The sequence below is a fragment of the Cydia splendana genome, chromosome 11 (assembly GCF_910591565.1).
Source record: "Cydia splendana chromosome 11, ilCydSple1.2, whole genome shotgun sequence".
NCBI classification, from domain to species: domain Eukaryota; kingdom Metazoa; phylum Arthropoda; class Insecta; order Lepidoptera; family Tortricidae; genus Cydia; species Cydia splendana.
Window position 1 is genome coordinate 13,652,050 of NC_085970.1, and position 15,865 is coordinate 13,667,914.

At 35.8% G+C, this 15,865-nt stretch overlaps 1 protein-coding gene and 1 long non-coding RNA gene across 2 annotated transcripts in view; one reads left to right on the top strand and one right to left on the bottom strand.

The window, feature by feature from the left end:
- The window catches only part of LOC134794973 (uncharacterized), a 68,165-nt gene extending 52,439 nt beyond the window's left edge, over positions 1-15,726 (bottom strand). Inside the window, exons 1-3 of the mRNA XM_063766846.1 lie at positions 15,162-15,726; positions 11,162-11,318; positions 10,916-10,998 (exon numbers count right to left, since the gene is read on the bottom strand). Coding sequence (XP_063622916.1) covers positions 10,916-10,998; positions 11,162-11,318; positions 15,162-15,542 — 621 coding nt within the window. The 5' untranslated portion in view covers positions 15,543-15,726. The remainder of the gene's footprint in view (positions 1-10,915; positions 10,999-11,161; positions 11,319-15,161) is intronic.
- Positions 1-15,865, top strand: part of LOC134794976 (uncharacterized) — a 746,430-nt gene that overhangs the window by 644,288 nt on the left and 86,277 nt on the right. The window lies entirely within an intron of this gene.

The following is a 15,865-nucleotide window of genomic DNA, read 5'->3' on the forward strand; positions in this document are numbered from 1 at the left end:
ATATTAAAGGAAGAAAGTTAAATAATGTGTAGAATTGATTATAATTAACTTACCCCCTTTAATACCTCATTAAATATTGACCATTGAAGGAATTAGAACAACAAAATACCATAAAGGTACTCCTAAAATAATCAAATTGCCAGCAAAAAACTGACAGATCAGCGTCTCGCAAAGGAAAATACTTTATGAGAATATTGCAACAAATAAACAGTCACTTAATTTTATAACATAAAAAGTTCATCAACCTAGTACCATAAATAAAACAAGTAGTAAATAATTAATACAATAAAAATTCTGTATAAATTAAAAATATAAAAACTTAACTAAACTTAGTACATAAATAAATAAAAACATACTATGTATATAAAAAAAATACTATAACAAAAAAATTCCCAAGGCCCGAGCGTAGTTGAATGCATGCACTTATTTAGCCACTTCCATGCTCTTTACATCGCCGCAATACTAGTTGTCTTATCTACTTACTTCGAGTACGTAATGGCTCCTCTACACGAATGGCCAACGCAGGCCAATCCAAGGGACGCATTTATGCATTAGAGGGAGCAAGTGATATTGCTATCTCAGTCTACCGCATGGCTGCGTCCCTTGGATTGGCCGGCGTTGGCCATTCGTGTACCTGCGCTTGTACTTACCGCACAGCGCGATGCACTTCTAGCAACCACACTTCTATCAAACTTATTTGCATGTTTTGTTTCTACCTGACACACACCGCTTTTGTTAGATATAAATAAATTGTATTTTTACTACGTACATATAGTTGGTCAAGCAGATCTTGTCAGTAGAATAAGGCGGCAAATTTGAAAAATGTAGGCGCGAAGGGATATCGTGTCATAGAAAATTTAAATTTCGCGCCTTTTTCTACTGACAAGATTTGCTTGACCATCTATACTTACTTACTAGCGCGGCACGATCATATTTATAAGTTTGCTCACTAATTTAATTTAATTTTATAATCGATAGTTGTATTTTTCTCATGTAAGCGAATAATTGTTATTCTTATGAGAAATAAAGATCTTTAAACCGAAATCGATTTTTACAAAAATATGACCAGTCTAAGGTTTGAATGTCAGTTTTGCACACACTCACCCCATTTTACGGTACTTAGTTGGCATAACTTAGTTACTTACTAACAAGGAAGGGTACCCAACTGTCCGACTCCGATTTGATTTATTTTGATATATGTTATAGAGTAGTCTAAAATAACGGACACGTATTTTTTTTTAGCTGCCCAAACTCAACCTGTTAGGAGAAAATGGCCTTCAAAGTACTAAAAATTGACCAAACCTTCTAATTACTGAGAAGAGACATGTTCAAAAAAATTGTATATATATTTATATATATATATAAAATGAGTTTGTGGTGAAATGACAAAACACGTCCCCATTATATATTCATGTTCTCCAACATATAATGAAACCAGTAATTAATTATCAATTTTTTTGAACATGTCTCTTCTCAGAAATTAGAAGGTTTGGTCAATTTTCAGTACTTTGAAGGCCATTTTCTCCTAACAGGTTGAGTTTGGGCAGCTAAAAAAAAAATACGTATCCGTTATTTTAGACTACTCTATAACATATTGCAAGATGAAATAATGTCTGTTTTATATTTATGTGAAAGTGAAAGTCTATTTTGATTACCTACTCAACCTATTAAAAAGGTACCATAAAACTACAGTCCAAATACTCGCAACTAGTTTTGTTTAGCAGTAGGTAACTATTATTTAAATTACGCAGTTCTGAGGAAATATATTTTCATAAATTATAGGAATAACTCAGACAAAATAAAAGAGGAAATTGGTTTTGATACTAAATCATGTATTGAACCTGTGGACCTGACCTATGTAGATACTAACGGCGCATAAAAGTTTCTACATAGTAAACTTGATGTAAGAAATGAACATTTAATAACTTTTAGCCGATCGGAAAGCAATGAAATTCAACAATTTTCCAACGCCATATATCCAGCGAGCCATAACTTAGATAAAACATTAAACATTCTGGCAAAAAGCCAAGACGCCCGCGTGATAATATTTCAGCGTGGCTTTTAATAAAATTGACGTAAATGTATGAATTCCTTTGAGACAAAGGAGCCTCAATATTTAGAGGAAAATGGTTTCCGCGTTAAAGAGAAAATCTCGTAACCCACCAAAAGTCTCGAGGCGCGCGAGAGCCATCGCCAAGTCGAGCAAACAAATTCGCACTGACGTACAATCCTCTTTTTAATGCGACTTAAGGCACTTGACACACAACCAATAAATATATATTTAAGGTAGGTAAGTAGGCAAGGTAGGTAGTTAGGTACATATCTGGGATATTTTATGGCGGCGGCTACGTCCGACTCTAAAGACGTCACGTCAAGGTCAGCCGTAACAGTGCATGGCGACCTTATCAATAAATTCATAATTTCTCCATGTAATTTCGCAGCTCACTTGTAAAGGTGCTAGACGACCGAAATGTTTTTTGCACAGTTCAGGATTCGGAAACTGCATTGATATAGTATTTAGGTAATTTATTTCCAGATATATTGTGTCTGTATGTGAGTCTATTTTTTCGTCAACAGCCGAAACTTCATGACGAATTTTAACAAGTGTGCTGCCATTAGAATCTTTTCGGATTTGAGAGACATTTAGAAGTAGATTATAATGTGCATAATTAATTTACATTTTACACATTACAAATAACAATTAAGTTGGTTTAATTGAAATTACTTCTAACTTTATTGCCTTCATATCCGTACTACTACTAATATAATATTAAAAGAGGAGTTTGCTATGGAAGTGGTATAGAAATAAAAATTCTACGCGTACGAAGTCGCGGGCAAAAGCTAGTCCATAAATAAAACATTTCGTACTCGTAAAATTTTACATGTGAGCGAAACAATCCGAATGTACATTTTTGTACCTATTGTACTGCTATGTCTGGAATGCTAAAGTTAATATCAAACGGCGAGAGCTCACATTCCTGCTCCGATGGGCGGAGGGGAGCTTAATTATCCACATTCCTTAGGGATCTGTATAAGTTAGTCCGAATTTAATTACCTTTAGTCACAGATCACTTACATTTACTAGGTAAGTATCAATTTCAAACCTTTCTTTTACGTAGCCCTAAAGAAAAAAAAACTGTTTTTGTGGTAGCTAAGAAAATCTATGCATTTTCTTTTATATCAGTTTTTCCTCACTTTTCTTGCCATGTTACTACGCTCCTGTGTTGTGTAATTCTTGTACTACTTATATAAAGCAGATTTAAGACGCCAGTCATTAGGTATTGACGCTCCAATAATTCATTTCGGTTAATTACGTTTAGGTATAGTGTAAATCTTTTGAACTGAGCTAGTTTACTCAAAGAGTCTCAAGAATACAATACCATTGAGTGGTAAACCACAAATTAGAATAACTACCTCGTAGTAAAAGCAGATTATAACCGTTAGTATAGATTAACAACTCTATTTCTACTTAGGGGTCGTCGTGCATTAAGTGAGAAATCGTGAAAAAATATACCCACCAGGCCCAATACGATTAGTCACTCCGGGTCCTCAAGGTGTCCATTAATTTTTTTTCGCGAATTTGTGGCTAGTCCCATGGGAAAATTTGTTTTGTATGACCATACTAAACAAATGGTGGATGGAGTTAAGATAAGCACATTTTTGTCACTTAGGATGACAGCCCCAAAATCAACCAGTATTCATTGCAAGTATTAACTAAGCAATGTGTTATATGTTTACATGGCATGTGATTGTATAGATAGTGTATAATACGTGTAGACTTCAACTGAGAGGTGCAGTATGGTACTTTTACATAGCGTCTATGTTTCGCGAGTTTTTTGTAAGGTAAGCCACTCTAGAATACGGAGTCTAAGGGAGGTAATTTGTGCTTAGATATGTATACATTTACTTATTGGACACGTGTTAATACGAATTAATAGGTAACAGAATTTTTAAATCACGAATCACGTTTCATATAAAAGTCTGACGGGTAAATAGAAGATCTCCTTATAGGCATCTTCTCAAAAAAAAAAATAGACAAACGTAGGTATGCATTATAGTTCGTTTTTTAGGGTTCCGTACCCAAAGGGTAAAACGGGACCCAGTGGCGTAGCTAGCATGGGTGGCACCCGGGGCGGAAATTGTGGGTGTCACCCCAAAATACAATCAAAGTTGTAAAATATGTTTAATAATATTAATGCCAAAATATTATTGCTACATACCAGGTGCCAACGAGGAACCCGAGAGATTTTAACCACGCATTTCCGAGGCCAAAGAAGGAAAAAATATTAAAAGACCCATACAACCATTTCCAGTCGCCGTTACGACGCGGTGTTGACACATCTTGTGTCGACACCGTCTGTTTCGGTCACAATTCCAGTCGCAGAGTCGTCGCCGTGTCGACACAGTTACCAGAAATGGGGAAGGGTCGACACATGACACAAAGTGACATAAAGTGTGGTCGCCGTGTGCACACATTGTTTCGGGTTTGCGACTACTTTATGCCAATATCATTCGTTCATTCGTTCATTTTGTTCCTGTCAAATGGAAACTGTCAGATGGAAAAATACTTAAATAAAAATAAGTGACATTAATACGCCATCTCTAAAACGGATTACAAGACGTAATTATATATTGTTTGCATTTATATTACAATATGACTTAAATTATTATGGGGAATTAAACTGCTCGAGTGATTTGATAAACTAAGTGTAATATAATCAACGCGCCACCACATTGTTTTAGTTTAGCCGGAAATGAAATTGTTTACTTCTCAGTGCCTGTGTTCATAACTATATTATTTGAAGCATTTTTAGTACTTCGATGCGTATACTATACTTAAATAACAGAAATAACGCTTTACATACTACGAAACTTGTTAATTATGATGTATAAATATGGTTTAAGGCTGAGAAATATTGCAGTCACAAAGTAGTTGCAATGTTTCGACTTTGTGTCGACTCTGTGTTGACACATGACACGCGCTGTCAAAAGTAATAACAAAGTTACTGGTATGTTACTGGATTTGCAAAATGGCTCCTTGTGTTGATTTGTTTTCAGATATTCTCAAAGTGTAAAAATGCCGTGGTCAGAGATGAGCATTAATCGATTAACTGTTTATTCGACTAATTAATGGAATAAAAAAAGTTAATTCTCAAATTTTAATCGCGATTAGTTTAGTCGACCTAACATAGATTGAAATTGAATTAATCTGAATATTAATCGAATAAATTATCGATTAAATCTCGATTGAAAGTTGACAGGGGGCCATTTTTGTACGTAAAAATAATAGAAATGTCTTGCATGCAGATGGTAGCAAAACACTTTGTCATAAAAGTCGAGATGGGTGTCGATATATAGGTTTTAGGGAGTGCCGATTTCGAAAATAATGACCATTTTGGAATCCGAAATGGCGGCCATGCACTGTGTCATAAAAGTCGTCATGGATGTCGTTTTATACGTTTTAGGGGGCCCCAATTTTGAAAATGATGACCATTTTGGAATCCAAAATGGCGGCCATGCACTATGCCATAAAAGTCGTCATGGGTGTCGTTTTATAGGTTTTAGGGGGCGCAGATTTCGAAAATGATAACCATTTTGGATTCCAAGATGGCGGCCATGCACTATGTCATAAAAGTCGTCATGGATGTCGTTTTATAGGTTTTAGGGGGCCCCGATTTAGAAAATGATGACCATTTTGAAATCCAAAATGGCGGCCATGCACTATGTCATAAAAGTCGTCATGGGTGTCGTTTTATAGGTTTTGGGGAGCGCAGATTTAGAAAATGATAACCATTTTGGATTCCAAAATGGCGGCCATGCACTATGTCATAAAAGTCGTCATGGGTGTCGTTTTATAGGTTTTAGGGGGCGCAGATTTCGAAAATGATGACCATTTTGGATTCCAAGATGGCGGCCATGCACTATGTCATAAAAGTCGTCATGTATGTCGTTTTATAGGTTTTAGGGGGCCCCGCTTTCGAAAATGATGACCATTTTGGAATCCAAAATGGCGGCCATGCACTATGCCATAAAAGTCGTCATGGGTGTCGTTTTATAGGTTTTGGGGGGCGCAGATTTCGAAAATGATAACATTTTCAATTTAAAAATGGCGGCAATGCACTATGTCATAAAAGTCGTCATGGATATCGTTTTATAGGTTTTAGGGGGCGCAGATTTCGAAAATGATGACTATTTTGGATTCCAAGATAGCGGCCATGCACTATGTCATAAAAGTCGTCATGGATGTCATTTTATAGGTTTTAGGGGGCGCAGATTTCGAAAATGATGACTATTTTGGATTCCACTTTTATGACAAAATACGTAGCCGCCATCTTGGATTATAAAATGATCATCGTTTTCGAATTCTGCACTCCCTAAAACCTATAAATCGACATCCGTGACGACGCAAGTTATCTTTATTTTCAGATCTAACAAATTGCTACAGAATACAAAGGACAAAAAAGAAGCGAGGAGGTAATGAAACAAGCAAAAATACAGATGATTCCTCGACGCAATTGGGTGATTCTTAAACTGTGTCCAGATTTTTTTTGTCATAAAAGTTTATATTTTTCACATATTACTCTCACAAGTTCCGTGACATTTCGACATTGTAATTTTTTAAGTAAATGTTTTTGTTTATCTATGAGGATCTCACTAGAATAGTATAATCAAGGTATGTTTATATTTGATGAATGAAATAGTAACGCAAAAAAAAAATATATTTGTGTCTTATATTCCTGCCGAAGACTTTTATTTTACCTTTTCCTTCTACACAAGTTTGGCCAAGTAATAAGAATTTAGGGCTCTCAATTTTATTTTGACTTCTACAACAGTAAAGCTACGAGGCCATGTTTGGTATCGTTTTCGTATAAATTCGCAGTACCAAATTTAGTTAAGGTATCACATTGACACTATTCCGAAGTAAAAACATATAAACTTATTAAAATACTTTCTTTTAAACTCCTCTTCACGCTTAAACTGCTGAACAGTTTTAATTTAAATTTGGTACACATATATTTTGAGTCCCGAGACAGGATATAATAAGTTATCTCAATCATCCTTTAAAGGTGTGAAATGAGGTGTAGGGGGGAATTCAGAATTGACTTCTTGAAGTTAATACTGTTTAAGTTTAGGTTTGAAGTCATGTTTTTTCATCATTTTTAACTAAATCAAAGATGTAGACCATCCCAAATTTCATATAAATCGGTTCAGCGGTTATTGATTTCCCGTACAAATTTCCACGCCTCTTTTCACACCTTCAAAAGATGATTTTGGTTATAAGATCTATCCTATGTCCTGTTCCGGGACGCAAACTATTTCTATACCAAATTTCAACGAAATCGGTTCAGCGGTTAAGCGTCAAGAAGAGTTTCAAAAAAACCGGCCAAGTGCGAGTCGGACTCGCGTATTAAGGGTTCCGTACATTAAGTCCGACTCGCGCTTGACTGCACATTTCTAATAGGTTTTCCTGTCATCTATAGGTAAAGAACTATTTTGTGTATTCAGACGGACATACATACAGACGCACGAGTGATCCTATAAGGGTTCCGTTTTTTCCTTTTGAGGTACGGAACCCTAAAAAGATTTATTTTTATTTTGTGGAATGGTGTCAATGTGATATCTTAAATGGATTCAGCACCCCAGATTTATACGAAAACGATACCAAACACGGCCTAGCACCTTCACTGATATAGATATATCAAGATAAAATTGAGAGCCCTAAATAAACTTTCAAGAGCGGATATCTCAAAAACTATTCAACATATCGAAAAAATTGACTGAATAAACTTGTAACAAATTAAATTAACTTTCATTTTGTATAAGTGGCCATGTCGCTGAGATGCATAGTTTCCGAGATATAATCGAAAAACGGGAAAATGGGACCTTCAAAGCCCCCTCTCTCCCCCCCGCTCAAGGGCTACGGCCGGGGACTTTTGATATGTTCACCTCCTAACTTGTCAAACCGAGTTACGGAGTCAAAAATTGTGTTCCGAGCATTTCCCTCTACAACTTTTGGAGCATTCGTTGCCTGACCTAAGTAGCTTATTGAATTTCTTTAAAAACTTTTATGTAAAAGGTTGACGGGTGTTGGGTGTTTATATGGTTTCGGTCGATTATTATCATTTGCATTGCCCATGATGACTTACTAGAATTACGAGCACACGAGACACTAATAGTAGTTTGACAAACCTTGGTTTTCAAGAGGTATTTTATATTGACATTTGCTGTCACAAATTTGCTGTCAGATTTAGTCGCAAACCGCACGCAAAGTGCACACAAATGTGTCGACACCTTGTTACGGAAAAGTGTAGACACGGCGACGACACTTTGTTTCGAAACAATTCTAGACACATTGTGTGGACTCTGTTACGACACATCTGACATTTAGTTACCACTTTGTGATTCTGCGACTGGAATGGTTATATGGGGAGTTAGAGTATTAGGTACGTCAATTTCACGAAAAATAAATTCTTTTTTCAATTTTTTTGTACGTAATGTACAGTCAGCCAAGAAAGTGGTCTACCTCTTTTCGACTCTATCATCTGATTGATAGAGTCGAAAAGTGGTAGACCACTTTCTTGGCTGACCGTACCTACATAAAATATAAATGCTATTTGTAAAACAATACTCAAAAAGAATTTTAACTTTTTTTGTAAAACCTAGTTTTTGCAAAGTGTACTTGTCACTTTTTTACATTATATCAATAAGTATTTGGACTAGGTCCCATAGTAGCAACATCGCCATAAAAAAAAACATTTTGCACTAAGTAACAATAAAAAGATGCTTTTTTTAGCCTGCTGGTGGTACTGGACTATGAAACTAGGCGAATTCCAAAACAGTTTATAGGACATTTTAGTCTTTAAATATGATCAGGAATATTCTGTCAAAATCTCTCGGGTTCCTCGTGGGCATGTTGTATATTATTTCCTTAATGGCGGTTGTGCAATCTGCCACAGTTTTACGAATTTTTATAGATGGCACTACTGATGTTCACGGTCGGGTGTCACCCCCCAAATGGGTGACACCCGGGGCGGGCCGCCCCCGCCGCCCCCCCCTAGCTACGCCACTGACTGTCGGGACCCTATTACTAAGACTCCGCTGTCCGTCCGTCTGTCTGTCACCAGGCTGTATCTCACGAACCGTGATAGCTAGACAGTTGAATTTTTCACAGATGATGTATTTCTGTTGCCGCTATAATAACAAATACTAAAAATAGAATAAAATAAAGATTGAAGAGGGGCTCCCATACAACAAACGTGATTTTTGACCGAAGTTAAGCAACGTAGGGCGGGGTCAGTACTTGGATGGGTGACCGTTTTTTTTTGCCGTTTTTTGCATTATGGTACGGAACCCTTCGTGCGCGAGTCCGACTCGCACTTGCCCGGTTTTTTAGCATTAGAAGAAAGGTAAGCGATTTTGACATGTCTTTTAATTGAAAAACGCTTTTTAAAAGTCAATAACTATTACTTATGAAAGCAGAAGAATATAAATTATAGTATTTGATTCATAATTGTTACATATTTGCCGTGACTTATTTTTGAAACGTGTTTTTCAATTAAAAGACACATCAAGATTGTTTACCTTTTTACTAATGCTAAAAAAAACTAACTATACATATGCAAACTAAATTTTTACTTTACTGTTTTTTTTTTACCAAAAGACCGCATTTCAGATTCCCAATTTTTCTTTCGGAATACTTATTACATCTTAAACGCACTTAAATGTTATGTAGGTAATTAAGCAGAAAAGAGTCTAATTTATGTAGCGTTTAAATATCACGTGAAAATATGAAAAATAATCTATACGAGTAAAATCGGTAGACCGTGTCTAATCGTCCATTTAATTTTCTAATGCAGTTTACGCCTTATGTCTAAAAGATAAGGTTGAATTTGGTATTTTTTTTAAATCTCACCTTACATGACGCTTTATGAGGAAGCGTGCATTCCATTAGCGTCTCCATCAATCAGAGGGTAATTTGTAACCATATTGACAATCTCTGTAGCTGCCAATCAATCTCGTTAGGATGTTTTGGTTTTAGATTTTTTTACCTTTTTTTCTTAAGTGTTTGTTTTATGTGTACCTACTTATCTGATTCTTAGTAAAACTACAGCTAACGTATTGACGTTAAAAAGATCGTGAACTGGATACGATTTAGAGATAAAGTACAAAAAAAAAATCAAAATCATATTCATCACATCACATCACATCACATTTCTTATATGACAACCCTGTCATCTACAGATTTCTCCCTTTCTCCAAACAAAAACACATCTAAGTAAATGAATTATTACTCCAACGTTCATTAATCTTGATCACTGAATTATGTAGGTATTCTGAAGATCTTTAACAAAATATTCAACTCCAAGCCGCAACTAAATTATGATTACTACATGCTATAAATCTTCTCATTGTCTGTGGGTAGCTTAGTCTGTAATATCTGCGAATCCTGTAAATCTTCGGTCGGTTTGTAATTTAGTTCTAATGTTTATAGAAATTAGGTAAGTTTACAATCTCCCCCGATGAAAACTGATAATATGTTAATTGACAGAAATGTACTCGTACCATATTTTTCTAGTGCATTTTCAATTGAGTCAAGTGCCTTTTAAGGGTATGGGCGGCTGGATTTGTGATGCCAGACTTTTTGTGTCTTAAAGAAATAGGTGTTACAATGCTATACAATACATTGTAACACCTATTTCTTAAGTATAATGTATTGTACGTAAATATGTAGATGAATACCTAATGTTGCGAATTATGTGCTGATGAACTTGATGATCCTGTTCTTTGTCTTTCTTCCATTAAGGTACGCCAAACAACTTTAGGAAGGCCCTAAAATTAGGCAGGGCTCTGGGTTGATCTCCAGCTAAGTAGTATAATATTAAAGTGAAAGGAACTATGGAAGAGGAATACTTACCAAGCGAAGTTCTGTGGCCAAGTCGATAACTAACTGGTTTTGTTGGCTTGCAAATTCTTCATTTACTAAGTTTTCATTCGGCCCTGAAAGAGATAAAGCAATGAGAATTGTACTGCAATATGACAAAAACTATCCTATATACTACCCTAGGGCACAAAGAAATATCTAAATTGTGTCGGAAGAAGGACAGTTACATTCGTATTTGTAATTTATAATAGGGATAAATAAATATAATGATAAGTGTACCTTCGTATGAGTGTATTACGGCCACCCAGATAGCGGTCCAGATGATGATGAAAGTAGTGATGCCCAGTTGACAAGCCATGAATCTGAACAAAATGGAGCCGATGCCTTCACCTGGCAACACAGGGGCCGGGCGAACACGCAGCCAAGTTTCTTCGTTCTGCATAAACACATGAAAGTGAAATGATTGGGCTACGTTTTTCATATGGGACCACCTAATTCAGGAGGGACATTCCGCCAGAATGATACCTTTTAGCGGTGATGGGACGCGTATGGAAGCTATCTTTATAAGTAGGTAACCTGCATAAAGTTTAAATCTAAAATACCAAATGTTATCGAAAGTACGATAAAATAACGCCACATTACGGACACTTTTTGTGGAATGTACCAAATAAAATAGGTATGCCCTTTATTTTTCTATGTTGTCTCAAAAAAACTTTTTATCAGACATTCTAAAGCAACAAGACTATAAACATGTACTAACAGGAACAATATTGTGACAATTTGAGGACCTTATGCCGTAGCAATAAAGCCTACGAATCGTCATTTAACAGTGTGGACATTATTACGTGACTCATATAGTTTAAAAGTTGAAAGTGTCGTTAGCTCGAAATGGCTGCAATCTTTTTGAGCACTCTGTTTAGTTTTTCGTCCGGGGGACGATTAAGAGGAGAAATATCCGATTATTTTAAAGATCAGTTGAACGACGGGACAAAGGTAGTGTTACACTGCCGTTTTTCAAAGTAAAGCTTTGCTTGCGACGCGTAGGGGAGCCCAAGAGGGGATTTTTGTGTTTACTCGAGCGCGTCAGATTAAGATATGAGTGATATCTTGCTACCCCGTGTAGTCTACTTTTACCCCTTTTAGCCATCTATGTTGAGCCCTTGGTTGGTGGGGGGTCGGTGGGGGGTTCAACAAATTGTTAAAGCAGATTGTGGATTTGGTCATATTACTCCAAATTAACGCTATAATTGTGCTATTACTAAATCTGATAATTATTTGCACGCATTTCCTTAATCTGACGGTTTCAATGTAAAAATTAGGCGTCAAACTTGTGTTCGTCAGATTAAGAAAATGCCTACAAATAAGTGTTATACTAGTGGCTCTGTGAGCTGTAGACCTCGCGAGCATATCTTATTGGGCACGATGACAATATAGTAAATAAAAAAAAAACAATACGAAAAGTGTAAAAAAAATACAAAAAGTTATATCCCAGCATATAATTACTGGGGATCGAACCGAGACCTTCTGTGTCGCATTTCCTTAATCTGACGGTTTCAATGTAAAAATTAGGCGTCAAACTTGTGTTCGTCAGATTAAGAAAATGCCTACAAATAAGTGTTATACTAGTGGCTCTGTGAGCTGTAGACCTCGCGAGCATATCTTATTGGGCACGATGACAATATAGTAAATAAAAAAAAAACAATACGAAAAGTGTAAAAAAAATACAAAAAGTTATATCCCAGCATATAATTACTGGGGATCGAACCGAGACCTTCTGTGCAAACAAAAAAAGCGAACGTTTGCAAAATACGCCATGATGGTTCTTACTTAAGGTGACGAAATTTTGCTACTCATTCTCAAGTAAATAAATAAATATCTTATTACCTCCAAAACCAGCGAAATAAAATTTCTGAATTTTTGGCCATTTAATCTGTAAACATGTCTCAAAAAGAATACACTCTTATGATACCGATACGACTATTTGTTTAAGTGCGAGCTGTCACATGTCCGTTTTAAAAAAAATCCAAAAATCGGCTCGACAAAAAATTTTATCGAATCATAGAATTCGGTTACAAAATTTCACGAGAATCGGTTAATAATTGCGACCTGTAGAGAAGAACATCCGGACATACAAACAAAAATATCTTAATACCTCCAAAACCAGCGAAATAAAATTTCTGAATTTTTGGCCATTTAATCTGTAAACATGTCTCAAAAAGAATACACTCCTATGGTACCGATACGACTATTTGTTTAAGCGCGAGCTGTCACAATTATTCCATTAAAAAAAAATCCAAAAATCGGCTCGACAAAAAAAAAATATTGAGTCATAGAATTCGGTTACAAAATTTCACGAGAATCGGTTAATAATTGCGACCTGTAGAGGAGAACATCCGGACATACAAACTAAAATATCTTAATACCTCGAAAACCAGCGAAATAAAATTTCTGAATTTTTGCCCATTTAATCTGTAAACATGTCTCAAAAAGAATACACTCTTATGATACCGACACGACTATTTGTTTAAGCGCGAGCTGTCACAACTTTTCCATTAAAAAAAAAACAAAAACCGGCGCGACAAAAATTTTTTATCGAATCATAGAATTCGGTTACAAAATTTCACGAGAATCGGTTAAGAATTGCGACCTGTAGAGGAGAACATCCGGACATACAAAAGCAAAATGCCCGAGTCAAAACGTAGACCTTCGCTACGCTTCGGTCAATTAAGTTATAGAAAAAATATAGCATTAACGTGGACAAAAACGACCAAACCCACAAACTGCTTAATGATTTTTTAACCCTCCATCGACCTCCCGAAATTTTGAAAAAAATTCTAGACGCTTTCCGGCTTGCTGGAAAAAAATACTTTATATAACTTTTTTTTCTTCTTATCATGTAATATTTCGATTCCAATAGGTCTGTACGACGCTCGAGTAAGTACACATTTAGCATCGTCGGCTCCCCAACTATAAGATAATTATCAAGGAACCATGTCAAAAACGTATTAACAGTGAATACCTAAAATTATCACAAAGCGCACTTTTTAGCATAATTTTGCATCATTTAGTCCCACGATAACCAGCTGCAACAAATAACCAACAGTATTCATCAAGTACTTAAATGCACAGATGACTCCCAAGAGAAATCTAACACTACCAGTTAACGGGGGTCTATGTTAAGTGCTTTAAGATTGCCTAGTGCCGTAATTCCCCTGAAGATCTTCACGTAAAAGATCGAACTCATTGAAGCGGCTGCTGCTGTGCTGCACCGTTCCACAGTGACGTTATCCCGTTTTTAATTCGTTAGATATTTTCCAAACCTATTTTTCGAATTTAGAACACTTCACAGAATAAATACTATACGTATGTATTTATATATACCTAAAAGATTTTAGGAGTTCCCTCGATTCCTCGTGGTTCCCATAATCAGAACCTGATTTTGCCAATAATAGGACCAATCTGTAAGTAAGTATGTACTTTCAAACAAAGAATATATTTCCAAATCGCTTGAGATAACGGAGTTCTGAGGTAACAAACAAAAAAAAAACCTACAGTCGAATTGAGAATCACCTCTTTTAGGAAGTTAGAAGTCGGTTAAAATAATTTCGCTTTAAAATTATTTATTTTGTACTTTTTATCAATTAAATATGTAGGTAGTTTACATATACATAATCTACCATGATAACATACCTACCCAATCTACCCATTCCAAATCTATCCATATTTTAACTGGGCACGACCCTGATTGAGCATATTGTACGTGTACGTACCTACACATTTCTTCTTCGCTGCACTGTGCGTCTAGTAATTTTTTTTTAGCTGTTTGAAATTTCAAATCAGCAGTGTACGTTCACTTTATCTGTGTCAGCAGGCCGGAAAGATTTAGGTGTTTCCATTGGGAATCGAACTAATCCCGGATTTAGGCCAAGATTTAACTTTATCCTTGCTCCCCTCGGTTGACACGTGGCTCGAATGATTGAATTCCTTCGTCTCGTTACAATTAAATGAAACCGTACCTTAAGACAATAGATCAGTATAAAATACGTCCACTTATGGCGGATTCTTTCGGGTAATACGAGTAGTAAGATACTTTACGTTTGCTAAATTTCATTTTATGGGAAATTTGACAGTGGACATAGAAGGATCTCTGCCGGCACCATGTTCGACGTAACAATTAGGTACATACCTATATTATTAAAGCCTAAGGCAATATTTTATCATCCGAAAATTTAAACACTTAATTTTCTAATTGACTTTAAATTCACGTTTAGATACTTACATCATCATCTAAAACCAAATCCAAAGAATCACTAAACGATATGTGTTTCTTTCCGTCTCTTCCTTTGAGCTTATTATTAGCAACAGCTCGAAAAGCGTCATTTAAAGCGTCTTTATTATCGTTTTGTTCTTTCATATTGTCACTTCTATCACATTTTAAATCATATTGATTGTAAATCTCACACGCACCCGGTAATATTCTATATTTTTGAGTTTCTTTAACCGTAATATTAGGGTCATTTTTATTTAAACTGTACGAGTAGGCATCGCCAACTAGATTAGTTTTGTCAACATCTTTGGGAGTTTTAGTGAATTTAACTCCGTACAGAGGTTTCACAAAATTTGTTGCTATGAACTTTTCTTTAAAGATTGAATTTTTCATGGCGATAGCTCAGCTGTAAGCCTAGGCAAGGACTGGAATACCCAAAAGAGGTTCGTTGATGGCGTGATGGAAACTTAAACTACTTACTTCCGCTTCAAAGTTGTGAATACCGGAAGCGATTTCTCATCAACTATGAAAGTTAAGACACAAATTGAGTGCACTGATATTTTGTGTTACTTCAGCGATACTTATTTGTCTGAAAAATTTAGTGAACAAGCAGGATTTCAGTAGACAAGTAAAATCAGTTTACTCAGATTATTGCTATCATGAGTAAAATTTTTATCATGCACCATAAAGTAAAATTAACAACAACATACCACAAC